The 20,057-nt window shown below is 45.7% G+C and overlaps 1 protein-coding gene and 1 long non-coding RNA gene across 2 annotated transcripts in view; both read right to left on the bottom strand.

The window, feature by feature from the left end:
• actr8 (actin related protein 8) overlaps positions 1-15,584 on the bottom strand; it is a 33,364-nt gene extending 17,780 nt beyond the window's left edge. Inside the window, exons 1-8 of the mRNA XM_077217638.1 lie at positions 15,181-15,584; positions 13,501-13,671; positions 13,299-13,409; positions 13,115-13,219; positions 3,991-4,164; positions 3,811-3,904; positions 2,124-2,256; positions 883-1,036 (exon numbers count right to left, since the gene is read on the bottom strand). Of these exons, the coding sequence (XP_077073753.1) occupies positions 883-1,036; positions 2,124-2,256; positions 3,811-3,904; positions 3,991-4,164; positions 13,115-13,219; positions 13,299-13,409; positions 13,501-13,671; positions 15,181-15,288 (1,050 nt within the window). The 5' untranslated portion in view covers positions 15,289-15,584. The remainder of the gene's footprint in view (positions 1-882; positions 1,037-2,123; positions 2,257-3,810; positions 3,905-3,990; positions 4,165-13,114; positions 13,220-13,298; positions 13,410-13,500; positions 13,672-15,180) is intronic.
• On the bottom strand, positions 8,963-11,112 carry LOC143724508 (uncharacterized). Its single transcript, XR_013197395.1, has 3 exons — positions 10,938-11,112; positions 9,494-9,544; positions 8,963-9,076 (listed from the first exon to the last, which is right to left on the bottom strand). It is a non-coding gene; the product is annotated as an uncharacterized LOC143724508 (long non-coding RNA).
• Positions 15,585-20,057: the final 4,473 nt, after the last annotated feature.

Below are 20,057 nucleotides of genomic sequence, written 5' to 3' on the forward strand. Positions count from 1 at the left end.
GTGTGTAGAAGAGCTGTTTGTGAATGTTAAAGGTCTGCAAAGATAAAAGTGCATGAAAAATAAAAGTTTTTGTCTCCTAAAAGAATGAAGTGATTCTGAACTGAAACGAGTCGTCAGTAATTCAGTCTCACTTCCTGCTGAACCTGCGTAGACTCAAAACACTTCTGTTTAGCTGTGCATTTACTGAATGAGCACTGTGCCACTGTTCGTCCGACTGTTTGCACTGTATTTTATTTTATGTTTTAATTATTCTGATTTCATGTGATTATTTCTGTATTTTATCTTTTATTCTAAACTGTTTTCATTATTCTGATTTCTTTTGATTATTTTAATTTCTTCTATGTAAAGCACTTTGAATTACCATTGTGTATGAAATGTGCTATATAAATAAACTTGCCTTGCCTTGCGTAGGTTTGTATCTAATTAGCATAATAATGATCCTCTGGCCCTGATTGGCTGAACAGCGTCTCTTAGCCCCGCCCTAAAACACTGCAGTGTATCTGAGTCTGGAAGAGTTTGGTTTGTTGTTGTTCATGTCGAGAAGACGCTGTTTTCTGAGATTGATACGGTAAAACACACGCCATCGTTACTGTTCGTATCACTGTGATCAAGAGCTGAGATTCAGATTTGATAATGAGCGTTTGCTTTCTGACCAATCACAGCAGAGCAGCTCTCAGAGAGGCGGAGCTTAGAGAGACTGAATCTTTGATGGAAGCGTTTCAGACACTGAGAGAAAAGAGCTGAAGCTGCAGTGGAGATTATGGGGACATTAAAGTGTTTATGATCATGGATGAATGTGAATCTATTGTAGGAGACGCCAGAACAACATTAGCAGCCTTTAAAGTAGCGAATGATTCCTTCAGCTGTGAGCCGCGAGGTCACCTGGTCCAGATGGCAGAACGACTCCTTCAGCTGGTGAAGTAACACACAGTCCAGTTTGTTGCCGAGTTGACACTCTCTGTAGGGAAATCCTGCTCTCTGCATGAGCCAGAAGAAACACCGCGTCACATCCGAGCCACCGTACGCAAGACACAGCCTGAGAACGAGAACACACGGCACAAGAGCTGTGACATCAGTCCAGATCACTCTTCACACAACACATATTCAGCTGCTTTCAATACTCATCACTCATGTGATTATGTTACATTTATACTCAAAACAATGATTAATGGTTATATTTTATTTTCTTCCAGTTTTCACTTCACAGGGCTCCAGATTAACTGGTTTTGCTAGGAGCGCTGTTGTAGCCCCTAACTGAACCTTTTTAGGAGCAGAATTTAAATCAACCTGCAACGCAGTTACCCACATTTTCCCCCATTTTGACTGTATTACAGAAAAATGCCTTGATAATAAATAGACTAACGTACAGAAATTACACTGTGCAGTGTTATTTTAAGCTCACAGGCTCCAGACTAGCCACCGAGACACAGTTCTGCAGAGAGTGTGGTAGCACTACGACAATAAAGCACTGAGCTTAATTTTAGGTGTAGATAAAATTAACTTTAAGTATTATCATTCACAATATCTTAATATTAATTCAAAAGCAAAACGAGTGGAAAAATAGATATTTGGGAGTGAAAATAGCCAATAAGCGTCCTCTGCAGCCACCTACTGGTTATAATGCTATTATAATATTTTTAATTTTCAAATAAGTGTGAGTTTTCCTACATCTTGAAACTTTTAGTTCTGTGACTATTTCTGCCACACTACCACAGTTACAGTTAGTGTTACTACAGTAAATCCATGGTGAATGTTGCTGATTTGTGGACTTAAAGCCTTCTATAACATGTTTCTTTATAACAGAAAACTCTGCGCTGAACCTGAATGTTTCTTCCCTGGATCTCCAGCGCTGTGGTGTAACGGTGTCGCGTGATCGAGATCGGCTCTTGACTGGCGAGTAGCTGTCTATTATTGGCCCGAACTAATAAACGGTCCGTGAAGCACAAATGAGTAGCGAAGTTTCGTTCCGCTTTCACATCGTATGCCAGTTGATGCTGGGCAACGTTGCGGTTGCGCTAAATCAAAATTTGGTCATAAAATGTGACCATTTGGTCGCAGTATGGAGCCCTGCTTTATATGAAATAAATTGAACATGACTTATAATAAAGCGTATGGTGTCTGACCTGGAGCTGCGGTGGGACACGCCGTCCTCTACACAACACACACTGGTCTTCTGGTCTCCCACGTCCACCACACAGGCGCTGCTCAGCCCACTGCCGAAGGTCGCACACACCGACTCCTGGTGCAGCACTACAGCTGCAACACACACCACCAGGAACTTCAGAGACTGCGAAGCCGCGGCTACGTCTACATTCATCCGGATACATTTGAAAACGCCGTTTTCTTTTCAAACGCTCTCCGTCCACACTAGCGTTTTCCAAAAGTTTCTCATCCGCTCTGAAACGCTAATTCACCTTACAGCGCATGCGTAAAACCTCACGGAGATGATACAGATGGAAAAATAAATAATAGTTATTGCGCAATTCTTCTGACAGGATCATTTTATTTAGCAGAATATCTCAGCATTCACTGATCGTCCAGGTCGCTCTCACTTATTATATGTTTGGTGTAATACGCTAAAACAAATGCGAGTGAATTTGTCATCTGTGCAGGACTGCGATATGAAGAGTGTGTGAAGTAATATATTTCAGCAACAGTGTGAAAGTAAACAGCACATAACAGGCACAACACCGATAAACATGAATATCTATTGGTCCAATATGCATCACATGACTAAACTTACGTCAACGTTTTTAAATATCCCCGTTTTCAAATTTATCCACTTTGGAGAGCGTTTTCAAAAAGATTTGTTTTCATTAATAAAAACACAGTCTCAGTGTGCACGGAAGGACAAAGCGGAGAGAAAGAGATGCGAGGCCTGAGCTTCATTTCTAGGGTTGGGTACCGAAACGGTAAGGGGATTAATGAATGACTCGGCAGTCGGCACACTTGTTGAACTGATAGCGAGGGGATTAATGAAGATGCCGAAGGCAAAACGCTCCAAGGTTTGGCTGCATTTCACGTGTAAAATTACGCGTCAGAACGCCCTCGGTGTGTGCCGATTGTCTGAAGCCCATATAGAATCACGGCAATTCATTAGCTGAAGGTGCGGGCGCCGCCTCGACGCTCTTACGTCGTCATATTATATTGGAGTGCGCATCATCTGCTCCTCAGATTTCTCTGCCGAAAAAGGAAGCTTGTCGACAGCGAACGCAGCGTCTCGTTCCCTATTCAGAGAACATAGGTTACACCAGTATCCAGAGACGTTCTCTTTCATCGGTTCACTCAACGCTGCGTAGTTAAGACGCAGTGGAAACGAAATACCAAACTCGCCAAGCTAAGCGCTGCCGTAACTAGTACAACGACCAGATAACTTACATGACAGGATCAAGCAGACAAAACATGGGAACCTGGAGCCGTGTCGAGATTAGATTACCCTGGTAGTAATCTCTATTAATCTCCAGTAATATTACATTGTTTGATACAATATTGTTTTATTTGATGATATGTAAATGTGAATTTTTATTTTATATTGGTTTATTTATTATTACCATATGCTACTTGTATTTAAATTGTTTAAAGATTTAAGTTAATATTGTGTCCAGTTTGGCCCTGTAAATAAAAGGTTTTTATTTTTTGTAGTGTGTGCGGTTTCGTTTTCTTAAGTATCGGTTCAAGAACAGTTTAAGCACCGGAACCGTTTAAGAAATACAGAATAGGTACTGGTATTGGATAAAACCCAACCGATACCCAACCCTATTCATCTCTGTGATCAGATCAGCAAGAGCTACTGGTCTTCATGACATGTACCTGAGAAGCCCATCTTCACCAGCAGCATGTTGACCACCTCCTTCACGTGCTGCCGGTTATAGATGTCCGGGATAAGGAGGATACACCTGTAATACTAACACCACCAATATCATCATCATCATCACCATCTTCATCATCGTCACCATCATCATCATCAATCATCACCAGGTTCTGCTGTACCTTGAGGTCCTTAAGAGGGATTTCCAGCAGCTTCTGAAGAGTGTGAGCCCAGATGTTCTCGAGGTCTGTCAGCACAGATGTGAGCGAGCCGCCCGGTCCACTGTGGAGGTTCAGCTGACCCCTGCAGACGGGCCAGTGGATGCTGTAGCAGTCAGAGGGGTTCACATACAACGCCTGGTCTCAGAGAGAGAGAGAGAGAGAGAGAGAGAGAGAGAGAGAGAGAGAGAGAGAGAGATTTTATTTTATATAAAATAAAAAAATAATAAAAGCCAATATTAATGCTGTTTAAGTCCCTCTATCCCTAGTACCTACACATCTGGTTCCCACTCATCTCAGAAAAGTGCAATAAAAGCAAGGGATTTTACCATCTCGTGTTAAAAAGTAACTATTTATCTGGATGTAAGCAGTGACCGCAGTGCACAGCGCAGCTGAGGAGCCTGGCACAGCTAGTGTACGGGCACCACACATTCATGGCTACTAGCAGATCAAGGAAGGAAATACGCCTAGAGTCACCGAAAGACTCCTCGGTAGACAACATGGCAATTGACCTCGGAACGGAACAAACAATGAGAGTGATTATCAGCACTAAACCTGAGTCTATAAATCCACTAAAGTAAAAAGCTCCAGTGTTTCAGTTGTGGCCGGGCCAAGGTAACATCTGTAGCAGGCCTTAAGCTGTGTTCACACCAAACGCTAATTTAATTATTTGAGCGAGTAGATTACATACAAAGTCAATGCAAAGACGCAAATAGATGCAAATTGGGTGACGCGGCTGCCTCAAACGCTCAATATTCGCCTCAACTTCCGAGCAAGTTGAAAAATTTCGAATCCAGGCGCAGTTCCTGGAGTACCGAGTTGTGTGTGCGCCTCTGGATGGTGCTGTGAACACAGACACCTGGCGTTTCAGGCTTCAGCAACAGGTACAGGGCAGCGAGGGTAATTATCTCCAACATGGCTGATGACGGAAAAAATAGCAGAAAGAAATGTTGTTGTTGTGCGTGAAGACACTCCTAATCGTGCAATGTTTTTATTCGCGCGAGTGACGCGAAAAACAAGAAACATCCCGCGAGTAATCTACGAATGCAATATACGCTTCACTTTTGGTGTGAACACACCATTAAAATACATCAAGGCCGCAAGAAGTCTGTAAAGACGCAGGGACAAGGCCCTTGCATCGACCACTGCTTCTGAAAGGTAAGTCGAGTGAAGACCCGCAGCAGGAAATCCCCCGTCCCAGAAGCCCACTGGGCTAATCTACCCCAGCCTACGACTGAGACAAGACCCAGGGGAGAAACCCACTTCTCAAGTGGCCAAAAACCTGAGAAAAAAAAAGAGTGGAAAAACAATCAATACCGATCTCTGCAAACTCCTACAACAACTGAGGGGAAGCACAGAGAAGAAACTGGAAACAGTAGGAAAGATAATCTATAGCTATGGAGCTGTAGAGAAGAGTGCAGTGCAGGAGGAGATCGTCCGGCGGGTCAAGGGGAGAAGAGAGCTTTAGAAACAGGGGAGGAAAGCATTAGAGGAGGAGAAGGAGGGAATAGATCTGTTCCAGGATGAAATAAAGAAGCGGTTAACGGTGTTGAGGAGAGCGGAGACCCTACGAATGAGGCACAGAAAGAAAGTTCGGGCAAGAACACATTTTTTTTTTTTTACATCAAAAATGAAACATCACTGAGCTTACTTAAGCTGGACAGTGACACCATTTCCTTCTTGAAAAATAAAGGTGACTTGACTTGCTCCAGAACATCAGCTGCATGATAGTCCGGCCTGGAGTAATGAAGCAAGAGCTGCGTCCTCTCCTGGCCCAACCGAGTTTCATACCAGGTGTAAAAGTGCACCAGATGCCCTACGCACCACTGATGAAAGTGGTGAGGAGGAATCAAGAGATACCTATAGTGTGTAGGAGGGCAGGGAGCATTCTTCAGTATCCCTGCAAGCAGGCTGGCAGCTTATCTGCGTAAAAATCAACATGTGGATCTGTGCAGAAGGCAGGAGTCTCAGTGCCTGGAGCACACAAGCATGATCTGGCAACAAATCCAGACAGCCAAAGAAGAGGGAAGAGATCTTCATGTGTTCCTAGACCTGGACGATGCCTTGGGTTCAGTTCCCCACAATCTCCTTTGGACTGCATTCAGAGTTCCAGAGGCTTTCACCAAAAAAAAAAAAAAAAAAAAAGTGGACATTGGTTATAACAGACACGAAAGTTGAAACATTGGAAAGGGTGATCAGTAGAGGTGGGGTGGGGTGGGGGTGGGGGATCGATTATTAGATGCATTGCGATGCGAAAGATTCTGAATCGAATCACAAATGTCAAAAACCTATTTTCTAAATATTAATTGATAACGTAATGTTGACGGAACGCAAAAGGTGCCTGGACAGTCTGTGGCTGCAGCAGATTACAGAGACGACCGCCGCCCTGTGCATTAGTCTAGCGTAACTTTGGCTTTATGAAGTTGAAGGGAAGAGGATCTGGACAAGAGCCACACTTCTGCCAGGATCGCTCCAGACTGAGACCAGACGCCGACGAGAGGTCTCACGAGAGGACCACCACGCTGTCCAATTGATAAGAGCTGCAACTTCTGTTACATCAGATAGCAAATGAAACCGCGCTATTCATTTGAGAGGTGGTGTGCGGACCGTTTAGCGCAGCGCGAGCTCAGAACAGGATTACTCGTGGGCCGTTCTCAATCACGTGACACTGTTACTACAGTGCTGGGAGATCCAGCGAAGAAGTGTTCGAATTCCCTGCAGAATTAATAACATCAGGGAGATCTAACCAGGACATCCCTAAAAGCTTCCACCCAACTCGGAAAAGGCAAAGCGATTTACAAACTCTATCGCAACATTTATCGCCAAATCAATTCCAATATATTTGATTAATCAAACAAATGGAAGTGATTCTTTATGGATCATTACAAATACTTTGCTTTAAAAGTACCAAGTAGTCACACAGTGAGAAAAAAAAAGATGTATCGACGATCGTTTTATCATCGCAGCCGTCTGAATCGTGATTGTGGCGAGGGGGCGTGGTTCAGCGACCGCTGCAACTGGAGAGAGAGCTGGGAGGCGAGCGGCAAGTAAGTGGGTTAAGTGAGAAATGATGAACACCTGATGTCGTTTGCAGTGATTGCCGTGGGAGGAATAAAAAGCCACCTGGAAGCGGGAGGCAGTTTGAGAGAGACGGACTTGGGACTCGCTCGCGTTACAGAGAACGAGAGCTGAAGACAGCGGAAAGAGTGTTTGACTGCATGAACTGAGAGCTGGAGAAACGGCGGAAAGAGTGTTCTGTGAGAAGTTTTCTATGAACGTTGCTGTAGCTGAAGTCTACAGTGAAGGCGCACGTGGCGCAACTTTTGTTTATTTTCTTGATTTTGAACTAATAAAGTGGGAGTCCCAGTCCTGCCAACCCCGTCTTCCTTCCTATCTGACTGTGAACTGTGAACCTCGTGTGGTGCCTAGCGACTTCCACTGCTAGTGCTAGGCTCATCTATTCAACAACGGCTAGGCCTCCCAGGTCATGAGAACAGAGGGCTGTACGGGGAAGACCTCGTGGAGCTCCCGGCCCGGGTTGGTGGTGGTTCAGGAGATTCCCCCTTCCATGTAAAGCGCTTAGAGTACCCAGAAAAAGGGCTACATAAAAGTAAAAAATTATTATTATTATATTGTGGAAGAGTTCAAACGCTCCAAAGTGTCTGGAAATGACACTGACGGTGATGCAGAGCCCAAAGAGTTCCTGCCTTGTCACCTGACCTGAATATTGTGCGCTGATTCGCTAAAACTGACTCTTTGGGTTGTGTTCACCCACAAGGGTGCTTGTCGGTTTCGGCTGTAAAACATGAACTTGTGATGAGAGTGGACAATACCGGCTTTTGTTACAAAACGTGTTTAGGGTTCAGGCAATCTTGTCAGACGTCTATTTCAGCTGAGGAGATTAACGCTTTACACTGGCAGGAAGTATGGGGAGGAAACGAAAATGTTCACATCAAATGTTCACAAACACATCTGTCCCTCCCTCCCTCGCTAGTACCTCCACATCTGTCCCTCCCTCCATCGCTAGTACCTCCACATCTGTCCCTCCCTCCCTCGTACTTCCACATCTGTCCCTCCCTCCCTCGTACCTCCACATCTGTCCCTCCCTCCCTCGTACCTCCACATCTGTCCCTCCCTCCATCGCTAGTACCTCCACATCTGTCCCTCCCTCCCTCGTACCTCCACATCTGTCCTCCCTCTCTCGCTAGTACCTCCACATCTGTCCCTCCCTCCCTCGCTAGTACCTCCACATCTGTCCCTCCCTCCCTCGCTAGTAGCTCCACATCTGTCCCTCCCTCCCTCGTACCTCCACATCTGTCCTCCCTCTCTCGCTAGTACCTCCACATCTGTCCCTCCCTCCCTCCCTCGCTAGTACCTCCACATCTGTCCCTCCCTCCCTCCCTCCCTCGCTAGTACCTCCTCATCTGTCCCTCCCTCCCTCCCTCGCTAGTACCTCCACATCTGTCCCTCCCTCCCTCCCTCCCTCGCTAGTACCTCCACATCTGTCCCTCCCTCCCTCCCTCGCTAGTACCTCCACATCTGTCCCTCCCTCCCTCCCTCGCTAGTACCTCCACATCTGTCCCTCCCTCCCTCCCTCGCTAGTACCTCCACATCTGTCCCTCCCTCCCTCCATCGCTAGTACCTCCACATCTGTCCCTCCCTCCATCGCTAGTACCTCCACATCTGTCCCTCCCTCCATCGCTAGTACCTCCACATCTGTCCCTCCCTCCCTCGTACCTCCACATCTGTCCTCCCTCTCTCGCTAGTACCTCCACATCTGTCCCTCCCTCCCTCGCTAGTACCTCCACATCTGTCCCTCCCTCCCTCGCTAGTACCTCCACATCTGTCCCTCCCTCCATCGCTAGTACCTCCACATCTGTCCCTCCCTCCACATCTGTCCCTCCCTCCATCGCTAGTACCTCCACATCTGTCCCTCCCTCATCGCTAGTATCTCCACATCTGTTCCTCCCTCCATCCCTAGTACCTCCACATCTGTCCCTTCCTCCATCCCTAGTACCTCCACATCTGTCCCTCCCTCCCTCGCTAGAACCTCCACATCTGTCCCTCCATCGCTAGTACCTCCACATCTGTCCCTCCCTCTCTTGCTAGAACCTCCACATCTGTCCCTCCATCCCTAGTACCTCCACATCTGTCCCTCCCTCCCTCGAACCTCCACATCTGTCCCTCCATCGCTAGTACCTCCACATCTGTCCCTCCCTCTCTCGCTAGAACCTCCACATCTGTCCCTCCATCCCTCGCTAGAACCTCCACATCCCTCCTTCCATGGCTAGTACCTCCACATCTGTCCCTCCCTCCATGGCTAGTACCTCCACATCTGTCCCTCCCCCTCCATCCCTAGTACCTCCACATCTGTCCCTCCCCCTCCATCCCTAGTACCTCCACATCTGTCCCTCCCCCTTCATCCCTAGTACCTCCACATCTGTCCCTCCCCCTCCATCCCTAGTACCTCCACATCTGTTCCTCCCTCCATCCCTAATACCTCCACATCTGTCCCTCCCTCCCTCACTAGTACCTCCACATCTGTCCCTCCATCGCTAGTACCTCCACATCTGTCCCTCCCTCCATTTCTAGTGCCTCCACATCTGTCCCTCCCTCCACATCTGTCCCTCCATCGCTAGTACCTCCACATCTGTCCCTCCCTCCATCACTAGTACCGCCACATCTGTCCCTCCCTCCACATCTGTCCCTCTCTCCATCGCTAATACCTCATCTGTTCCTCCCTCCATGACTAGTACCTCCACATCTGTCCCTCCCTCCATCGCTAGTACCTCCACATCTGTCCCTCCCTCCATCGCTAGTACCTCCACATCTGTCCCTCCCTCCATCGCTAGTACCTCCACATCTGTCCCTCCCTCCATCGCTAGTACCTCCACATCTGTCCCTCCCTCCATCGCTAGTACCTCCACATCTGTCCCTCCCTCCATCGCTAGTACCTCCACATCTGTCCCTCCCTCCATCGCTAGTACCTCCACATCTGTCCCTCCCTCCATCGCTAGTACCTCCACATCTGTCCCTCCCTCCATCGCTAGTACCTCCACATCTGTCCCTCCCTCCATCGCTAGTACCTCCACATCTGTCCCTCCCTCCATCGCTAGTACCTCCACATCTGTCCCTCCCTCCATCGCTAGTACCTCCACATCTGTCCCTCCCTCCATCGCTAGTACCTCCACATCTGTCCCTCCCTCCATCGCTAGTACCTCCACATCTGTCCCTCCCTCCATCGCTAGTACCTCCACATCTGTCCCTCCCTCCATCGCTAGTACCTCCACATCTGTCCCTCCCTCCATCGCTAGTACCTCCACATCTGTCCCTCCCTCCATCGCTAGTACCTCCACATCTGTCCCTCCCTCCATCGCTAGTACCTCCACATCTGTCCCTCCCTCCATCGCTAGTACCTCCACATCTGTCCCTCCCTCCATCGCTAGTACCTCCACATCTGTCCCTCCCTCCATCGCTAGTACCTCCACATCTGTCCCTCCCTCCATCGCTAGTACCTCCACATCTGTCCCTCCCTCCATCGCTAGTACCTCCACATCTGTCCCTCCCTCCATCGCTAGTACCTCCACATCTGTCCCTCCCTCCATCGCTAGTACCTCCACATCTGTCCCTCCCTCCATCGCTAGTACCTCCACATCTGTCCCTCCCTCCATCGCTAGTACCTCCACATCTGTCCCTCCCTCCATCGCTAGTACCTCCACATCTGTCCCTCCCTCCATCGCTAGTACCTCCACATCTGTCCCTCCCTCCATCGCTAGTACCTCCACATCTGTCCCTCCCTCCATCGCTAGTACCTCCACATCTGTCCCTCCCTCCATCGCTAGTACCTCCACATCTGTCCCTCTCTCCATCGCTAGTACCTCCACATCTGTCCCTCTCTCCATCGCTAGTACCTCCACATCTGTTCCTCCCTCCATCGGTAGTACCTCCACATCTGTTCCTCCCTCCATCGGTAGTACCTCCACATCTGTTCCTCCCTCCATCGGTAGTACCTCCACATCTGTTCCTCCCTCCATCGGTAGTACCTCCACATCTGTTCCTCCCTCCATCACTAGTACCTCCACTGTTTCCCACTCATCTCAGGAAAGTGCAATAAAAGCAACGGATGTTACCATCTCGTCCTAAAATATAACTGTTCATCATATAAAGCGCTCAATATATATATATATATATATATATATATATATATATATATTGCGTCGCATCCAGTGTAGACAGCATGGCTGATTATAATGGATTTGTTGTGTTTTGTCGCGTGTGACATCATATGGGTTTCAAGGATGAATGAAAGTCTTGTAGGTTTGACACGACATGAGGGCGAGTACATTTTCATAATTTCCATTTTTGGGTGTAAAATTGAAATCTTTTTTATTTTTCAATAAAATAATGGCGTGTGTAGGCCTATTGAAAGAACAGAACTCTGGGCTTCTGGTAGTGCCTAAGATATCTAAGTCCACTAAAGGAGAGAACGTCACATTTGGCTCCTAAACTCTGGAATATCCTTCCGGATAATGTTCAGTTTAGTCGGAGTATTTAAGTTTATTGCCATATCAGCATCACCAGCTATTACATAGCAGATACACATTAAACAACATAACATCATAAGTACAACACCATGAAAACAAACTTAGACAAAAGGAATAATAAAAAAACTAAGTACATGTACAAAATTAGTACAATTCTATAAAAGATTCTTTAAATGTACTTAAAAAATCTGGATCCATAAATAAGTCCTTAAAGTCTGTCTTGATAAAAAGCGCTGTCTCAGAACATTAAAGATTGGGCAGTCCAAAAGAATATGATTTATAGACAAGTTGGTACACTCTCCCAGCTCAATAATAAAAGACGCATCGCTTTAGCCATAACCTGATTCTCCAGCTATATCAGATCAAATGCACATGAATATATATTTACTAATATTATGAACTTCAGATGACTCAACTCTGAATCAACACGCACCAATACCAACATTTCTATATTTTGTAATCATTATGATCACAACTTGCAAATTGCTTTAACAAGCTCTTTGTTTCTGCCTAAATTAATACATGTCAGCCAACTACATGATGCGCATCATCTCAGAGCTGTACACTGTGACATCACTAGCTGTACACTGTGACATCACTAGCTGTACACTGTGACATCACTAGCTGTACACTAGCTGGACACTGTGACATCACTAGCTGTACCTGTACACTGTGACATCACTAGCTGTACACTAGATGTACACTGTGACATCACAAGATGTACACTGTGACATCACAAGATGTACACTGTGACATCACAAGATGTACACTGTGACATCACAAGATGTACACTGTGACATCACAAGATGTACACTGTGACATCACAAGATGTACACTGACACTGTGACATCACAAGATGTACACTGACACTGTGACATCACAAGATGTACACTGACACTGTGACATCACAAGATGTACACTGTGACATCACAAGATGTACCACTGTGACATCACAAGATGTACACTGTGACATCACTAGCTGTACACTGTGACATCACTAGCTGTACACTGTGACATCACTAGCTGTACACTGTGACATCACTAGCTGTACACTGTGACATGACTAGCTGTACCTGTACACTGTGACATCACTAGCTGTACCTGTACACTGTGACATCACTAGCTGTACGCTGTGACATCACTAGCTGAACACTGTGACATCACTAGCTGAACACTGTGACATCACTAGCTGAACACTGTGACATCACTAGCTGAACACTGTGACATCACTCGGACACATGCCCGGCGAGAGGACGTGCGCAGCTTCCCTTTCAGGACTTGTTCCAGTGGTGTGAGTAAGAACTAGGCACATTGAGGTGAGGCTTGTTCGACTTGAACCGGCGCTGCGCAGACCGATCGGTTGATGACATCAAAGTACCGCGAGAGCGATTCAAAAGCATAAGGAGCCGTCTGCTCTCTAATCGCTCTCGCGGTACTCTGATGTCATCAACCGATCGGTCTGTGCAGCGCCGGTTCAAGTCGAACAAGCCTAAAGCAAGAGTGATTATTTTGAGGTGTTTGATCATGTGATGTTTATGACTCGCCTCTTCTCCGACGAGATACTGGGGTTGATGAGCTGTGTTCGTCCAGCTGACTTTAGAGTTCGGCTCCAGAACCGCAGGACGGATCTGTCTGTTGTACAATCTGGCCTGCGAAAACACACACACACGCTCAGTGCTGAGGCACACACACCTGCTGATACACACTCGTTCTCAGGATCACACACACCTGCTCTGCGGACACTGGCGTTCGTCTCACACCGTTGGACATTTTCCTGGACCAGATCACCTGATCGATCATCTTCAGGCCACTCTGTCTCTGCTCACTGCTGTCTGCAGACTGACACACACACACACACACACACACACTCTCATCACCTACTGCTGCACTCTTCAGCCGTACACATCATCATATGCTAGCGCTGGCGTACGCTGAGTCCGTGGCGCAGCAGGCTGGGGTCCTCGCGGCGGGGCTGTCCGAGCTGCCTGTGCCTGCGCGCGATCACGTGCGGGACGCTGACGGGCAGGGTGTCCGTGGCTCGACCCATCCGCAGAGTCCTGGAACCGGGGTGGATCACCACCAGGAAGTTCGCCTGGATTTGCTGAACATATCAAACATTCTCCTTTTTAAAGTCACCATGAAATCAAAATAGACAATTCTTCTTCTTCTTCTTTTTTTTTTTTTCAATAAATGGTTTATTGTACAGATTGGAAGAGGGAGATATAACTAATATTAAATGAATAGTTGGTCAAATCAAAATCGTTATTACCATGTTTATTCTTATAAAGGCATATCAAGACATATTGACTTTTATTCATTCACAGGGTATGAATTTGTGATATCAACAATTATATTTTCACAAATAAAAATGATCATTCTTGATACTACGAATTAGATTTCTACTTGTAAACATTTTAATTATTGATATCAACAATGAAGTCATCACTCACAGAAATACGAATTCTTGATATCAACAAATTAATTTTCACTAGTAAAAACTATAACTCTTGATATCTGTAATTGTATTTTCACTAGCTAAATGTCACCTTACGCTTACATTCAAATTCAACTGGTGATATCAGGAATTGATTTTTTACTAGTTGAAATTCCAATTTCACATATCAGAAATACAATTCTTACTAGTAACAATCATAATTTTCAATATCAATAATGACTTCGTTACTAGTGCAAATGCCTGTTCTTGATATCAAAAATTGAGTTGCTACTAGAAAAATTGTACATTTTTGTATCAATAATTCGATTTTCACTAGTGACCATGTTAATTTCTGATCTCATAAATGTGATTGTTACTAGTTAGAAACATGTTTTAGATTTCTGATATTACTCTCCTAATTATTATTATCAGAAATACATTTTCAGATGACAGAAATAACAGATGTAACTTGTTGAAATACATTTACAGATATCAAGAATTAACTTTTCAACTAGTGACAATTGAGTTCTTGATATCAGGAATTTATATTTGCACTAGTAACTATAATTTTTGATATGTAAAGATATGAAAAGTATGATTGTTACTAGTAAGAATTGTATTTCTGATGTGTAAAAATGGAATTTTATCTAGTAAGAAATCAATTATTGATATCAACAATTGAATTTGAATTAAAGCCTATGGTGACAGCTAGTGAAAATACAAACAGATATCAAGAATTATCATTTTAAATAGTGAAATTTGAATTGTTAATGATATCAAGAATTATAGTTTTTATTAGTTTAAATTTAATTCTTGATATCAAAGTTTCGTATTTATTCGAGGGATGACGAAATTGTTGATATCAAGAGTTAACATTTTTACTAGTAGAAATCTAATTCCTAACATCAAGAAATCCTATCAACGAGTGAAAATACAATTAGATATCAAGAATTAACATTTTAACTAGTGAAAATGGATATGTTAATAATATCAAGAACAAATAAACAGAATACAAGTCAAAACGGCTTGCCATAATAGGCAGTTATTTTAGCTATCACTGACAGTATTAGTGTTTTGATCACTCTGATTAATAAAGTGTATGTTTATATCCCTCTGATTAATGTTGCGATGCGGCGTCATGTATGATGTGTATAACCGTCGGTAATGTTACGTCACCTCCTGCGCGGGCTCCGGCACCGTGGCGGGAACGATCGGTCTCTTTACTCCGCGCTGCTCCTTCTCTCGGTCTCTGCCGTTCTCCACATCTCTGTCTGTTTGAGTCATGATCAGCAACTGTTAGCTGGACATTTATCAACACACTGCTGAAGAACGAGTGTGTTCAAACAATTCACTTCTTCTTCTTCTTGTTCAGTTTAGCGGCGGTTGGCATTCCCGCCATCTGCTGGGCTGGAGAGAAGGAGCGCGCTTATTCCGTCACTTCCGGGATGTTCCCGCCGCCTGTGCACAACAACAGGTTTTTTATTTTTACCATGCCCAAACCTTACTGTGTGTATCTGAACCTAGTGATGGGAAACCGAGGCTTTCATCAAATTGTGCCGAAAAAAGGTTCATTACTCGAAGCTTTTAACACTGCGCATTAGCGACACCTGGTGGTCACACTTGTTTTCTCCACCATATCTAACAAATCACAGCAGAGAAGATAAAGCACGTGACCAAACAAAGTTTCGGAAGTCCATAAAATTTTTTATTTATTTTTTATTAAGCTTCAACAACACAAACAAATAAGGTACAATATCAAATCTCTGAATATAACCACTATATTGTTCAGCCGGAAGTCCATACAAGTGTAGGATCAATACAGTATTTAATCTCATCTAAATGAATGTGTGCCAACGAGACATGTGTAGCCTGGTCAACGGATTCACATATTGATCAATAATATAAAATATACAAGTATGTGATCATAAAATAATTATAGTAATTGTAATTGAAAAAAATAATTTGGGTGTTCTGTTTTAAAAAATATATAAACTATGCTATAGGGAAGTGTAGTGTTAAATCATTTAAATAATGCCTCCTCCATAATCATTTCCCTTTTTATGCATCAGATGAGCCCATTTAAACCCGCTATCCCGACCTTCCGATGATGCATGACGTGCGAAGCTTCAGACATCATCAATCACGTGGTATTGTATTTTCGATACGGCATCGGTACAGTGTGTGATACAGTAGTGCTTTGAAAAAGCATCATCACAATCTCATTACTTTAACACACATATGAAAATACTTTCATGATTTATGAACTATCACTAATACTGATGTATCATACCACACTATTAACTTTACCCCTGACCGTAACTCAACCATTATTTAATTAATAATAAATAAGTTAACCTAAAACTATTCCTCCTATAATCTTCATCCTTACAGTGAATCAATACACCTGTAGGTTTTTGTTAGTAGGCTACATAGTAATTAAAGGAATAGTTTGCCCAAAAATCTCTTTGAGGGACAGAAATCTCTCAGATCTTCGTGTTCTGGAGATGAACACGTTTTACGGTCTGGAACAATATGAGGGAGAGTGATTAATGACAGAATTGTTATTTGTAGTGTGAACTATCCCTTTAAACCCTCATCCTTCCCTCGGGTCATTCTTTTTTTTTTAATGTTAAAAATTGAGTGTTCATCGGAGTGTCCGAGACCCCAGTACTTTTGTCGCATTTGAACCACCAATACACACTTTTTTTTTTTTAATTTTATGGATTCGAGGAGTTTTGTGGTTCTTCCCTCTCGGGTCAATCTCCCTCAGGAATGCTTCAGTACACATAGAAAAAAATACAAATATTTAAAATTCAAACTAAAAATGCTAAAACGTTACCAAAAAAATATGTTATAATGTCTACATGTGTATCTGAACGCACATTGAAGAGAACTGACTTTCGGAACCAGAGGAACAGCTCATTTACTCCATATAGAGATATAAGCCCATCTAGAGTCATGAAATATCATGATATATCATGTTATATTATTATTTTTCCACAAGAGGTCAAAGACCACCAATGTAAGATATTTAGAAATGAATTAAAAGGACTATGCATGAAATTGTGAGTTATTTTGAATTTAAGTTGAAAGAATCAATATATATATATATATTTATATAGCGCTTTTCACAATACAGATTGTATCAAAGCTGCTTCACAGTATCAATCAAAACAACTTAATGTTTGTTTATTACTGGAGAAAAAAAAAGACATCCAAGTTTGGTAGAGCTGATCAATGGTATGATTGGTTAATTCATTTGAATATCCCCAACTGAGCAAGCCAAAGGCAACAGTGGCAAGGAACCGAAAAACTCCATCCAGTGACCTAATGGTGTCCTAACACCCCATCAAATGACCCAATGGAGAAAAAAAAACAACCTTGTGGGTTTGTGAGAATGTGAGGAATGTGCATAAATTATTATTGTGTTCCAGAACGCCAGGGAAAGGTGTGTGTTCCAGAACGCCAGGGGAAGGTGTGTGTTCCAGAACGCCAGGGAAAGGTGTGTGTTCCAGAACGCCAGGGAAAGGTGCGTGTTCCAGAACGCCAGGGGAAGGTGTGTGTTCCAGAACGCCAGGGAAAGGTGTGTGTTCCAGAACGCCAGGGGAAGGTGTGTGTTCCAGAACGCCAGGGGAAGGTGTGTGTTCCAGAACGCCAGGGGAAGGTGTGTGTTCCAGAACGCCAGGGGAAGGTGTGTGTTCCAGAACGCCAGGGGAAGGTGTGTGTTCCAGAACGCCAGGGGAAGGTGTGTGTTCCAGAACGCCAGGGGAAGGTGTGTGTTCCAGAACGCCAGGGAAAGGTGTGTGTTCCAGAACGCCAGGGAAAGGTGTGTGTTCCAGAACGCCAGGGAAAGGTGTGTGTTCCAGAACGCCAGGGGAAGGTGTAGGTTCCAGAACGCCAGGGGAAGGTGTGTGTTCCAGAACGCCAGGGGAAGGTGTGTGTTCCAGAACGCCAGGGAAAGGTGTGTGTTCCAGAACGCCAGGGAAAGGTGTGTGTTCCAGAACGCCAGGGGAAGGTGTAGGTTCCAGAACGCCAGGGGAAGGTGTGTGTTCCAGAACGCCAGGGAAAGGTGTGTGTTCCAGAACGCCAGGGAAAGGTGTGTGTTCCAGAACGCCAGGGAAAGGTGTTTGTTCCAGAACGCCAGGGGAAGGTGTGTGTTCCAGAACGCCAGGGAAAGGTGTGTGTTCCAGAACGCCAGGGAAAGGTGTGTGTTCCAGAACGCCAGGGAAAGGTGTGTGTTCCAGAACGCCAGGGAAAGGTGTGGGTTCCAGAACGCCAGGGGAAGGTGCGTGTTCCAGAACGCCAGGGAAAGGTGTGGGTTCCAGAGCGCCAGGGAAAGGTGTGTGTTCCAGAACGCCAGGGAAAGGTGTGTGTTCCAGAACGCCAGGGAAAGGTGTGTGTTCCAGAACGCCAGGGGAAGGTGCGTGTTCCAGAACGCCAGGGAAAGGTGTGTGTTCCAGAACGCCAGGGAAAGGTGTGTGTTCCAGAACGCCAGGGAAAGGTGTGTGTTCCAGAACGCCAGGGAAAGGTGTGTGTTCCAGAACGCCAGGGAAAGGTGTGGGTTCCAGAACGCCAGGGAAAGGTGTGTGTTCCAGAACGCCAGGGAAAGGTGTGTGTTCCAGAACGCCAGGGAAAGGTGTGTGTTCCAGAACGCCAGGGAAAGGTGTGTGTTCCAGAACGCCAGGGAAAGGTGTGTGTTCCAGAACGCCAGGGGAAGGTGTGTGTTCCAGAACGCCAGGGAAAGGTGTGTGTTCCAGAACGCCAGGGAAAGGTGTGTGTTCCAGAACGCCAGGGAAAGGTGTGTGTTCCAGAACGCCAGGGAAAGGTGTGTGTTCCAGAACGCCAGGGAAAGGTGTTTGTTCCAGAACGCCAGGGAAATGTGTGTGTTCCAGAACACCAGGGAAAGGTGTGTGTTCCAGAACGCCAGGGAAAGGTGTGTGTTCCAGAACGCCAGGGAAAGGTGTGTGTTCCAGAACGCCAGGGGAAGGTGTGTGTTCCAGAACGCCAGGGAAAGGTGTGTGTTCGACAACGCCAGGGAATGGGTGTGTGTTCCAGAACGCCAGGGAAAGGTGTGTGTTCCAGAACGCCAGGGAAAGGAGTGTGTTCCAGGACGCCAGGGAAAGGTGTGTGTTCCAGAACGCCAGGGAAAGGTGTTTGTTCCAGAACGCCAGGGAAAGGTGTTTGTTCCAGAACGCCAGGGAAAGGTGTGTGTTCCAGAACGCCAGGGAAAGGTGTGTGTTCCACAACGCCAGGGAAAGGTGTGTGTTTCAGAACGCCAGGGAAAGGTGTGGGTTCCAGAACGCCAGGGAAAGGTGTGGGTTCCAGAACGCCAGGGAAAGGTGTGGGTTCCAGAACGCCAGGGAAAGGTGTGTGTTCCAGGACGCCAGGGAAAGGTGTGTGTGAGGGAAAGGTGTGTGTTCCAGAACGCCAGGGAAAGGTGTGTGTTCCAGAACGCCAGGGAAAGGTGTGTGTTCCAGAACGCCAGGGAAAGGTGTGTGTTCCAGAACGCCAGGGAAAGGTGTTTGTTCCAGAACGCCAGGGAAAGGTGTGTGTTCCAGAACGCCAGGGAAAGGTGTGTGTTCCACAACGCCAGGGAAAGGTGTGTGTTCCAGAACGCCAGGGAAAGGTGTGTGTTCCAGAACGCCAGGGAAAGGTGTGTGTTCCAGGACGCCAGGGAAAGGTGTGTGTGAGGGAAAGGTGTGTGTTCCAGAACGCCAGGGAAAGGTGCGTGTTCCAGAACGCCAGGGAAAGGTGTTTGTTCCAGAACGCCAGGGAAAGGTGTGTGTTCCAGAACGCCAGGGAAAGGTGTGTGTTCCAGAACGCCAGGGAAAGGTGCGTGTTCCAGGACGCCAGGGAAAGGTGTGTGTGAGGGAAAGGTGTGTGTTCCAGAACGCCAGGGAAAGGTGTGTGTTCCAGAACGCCAGGGAAAGGTGTTTGTTCCAGAACGCCAGGGAAAGGTGCGTGTTCCAGAACGCCAGGGAAAGGTGTGTGTTCCAGAACGCCAGGGAAAGGTGTTTGTTTCAGAACGCCAGGGAAAGGTGTGTGTTCCACAA

Source organism: Siphateles boraxobius, unplaced genomic scaffold, assembly GCF_051911475.1.
Source record: "Siphateles boraxobius isolate OS27281-9 unplaced genomic scaffold, OSU_SipBor_1 75, whole genome shotgun sequence".
Lineage (NCBI taxonomy): Eukaryota > Metazoa > Chordata > Actinopteri > Cypriniformes > Leuciscidae > Siphateles > Siphateles boraxobius.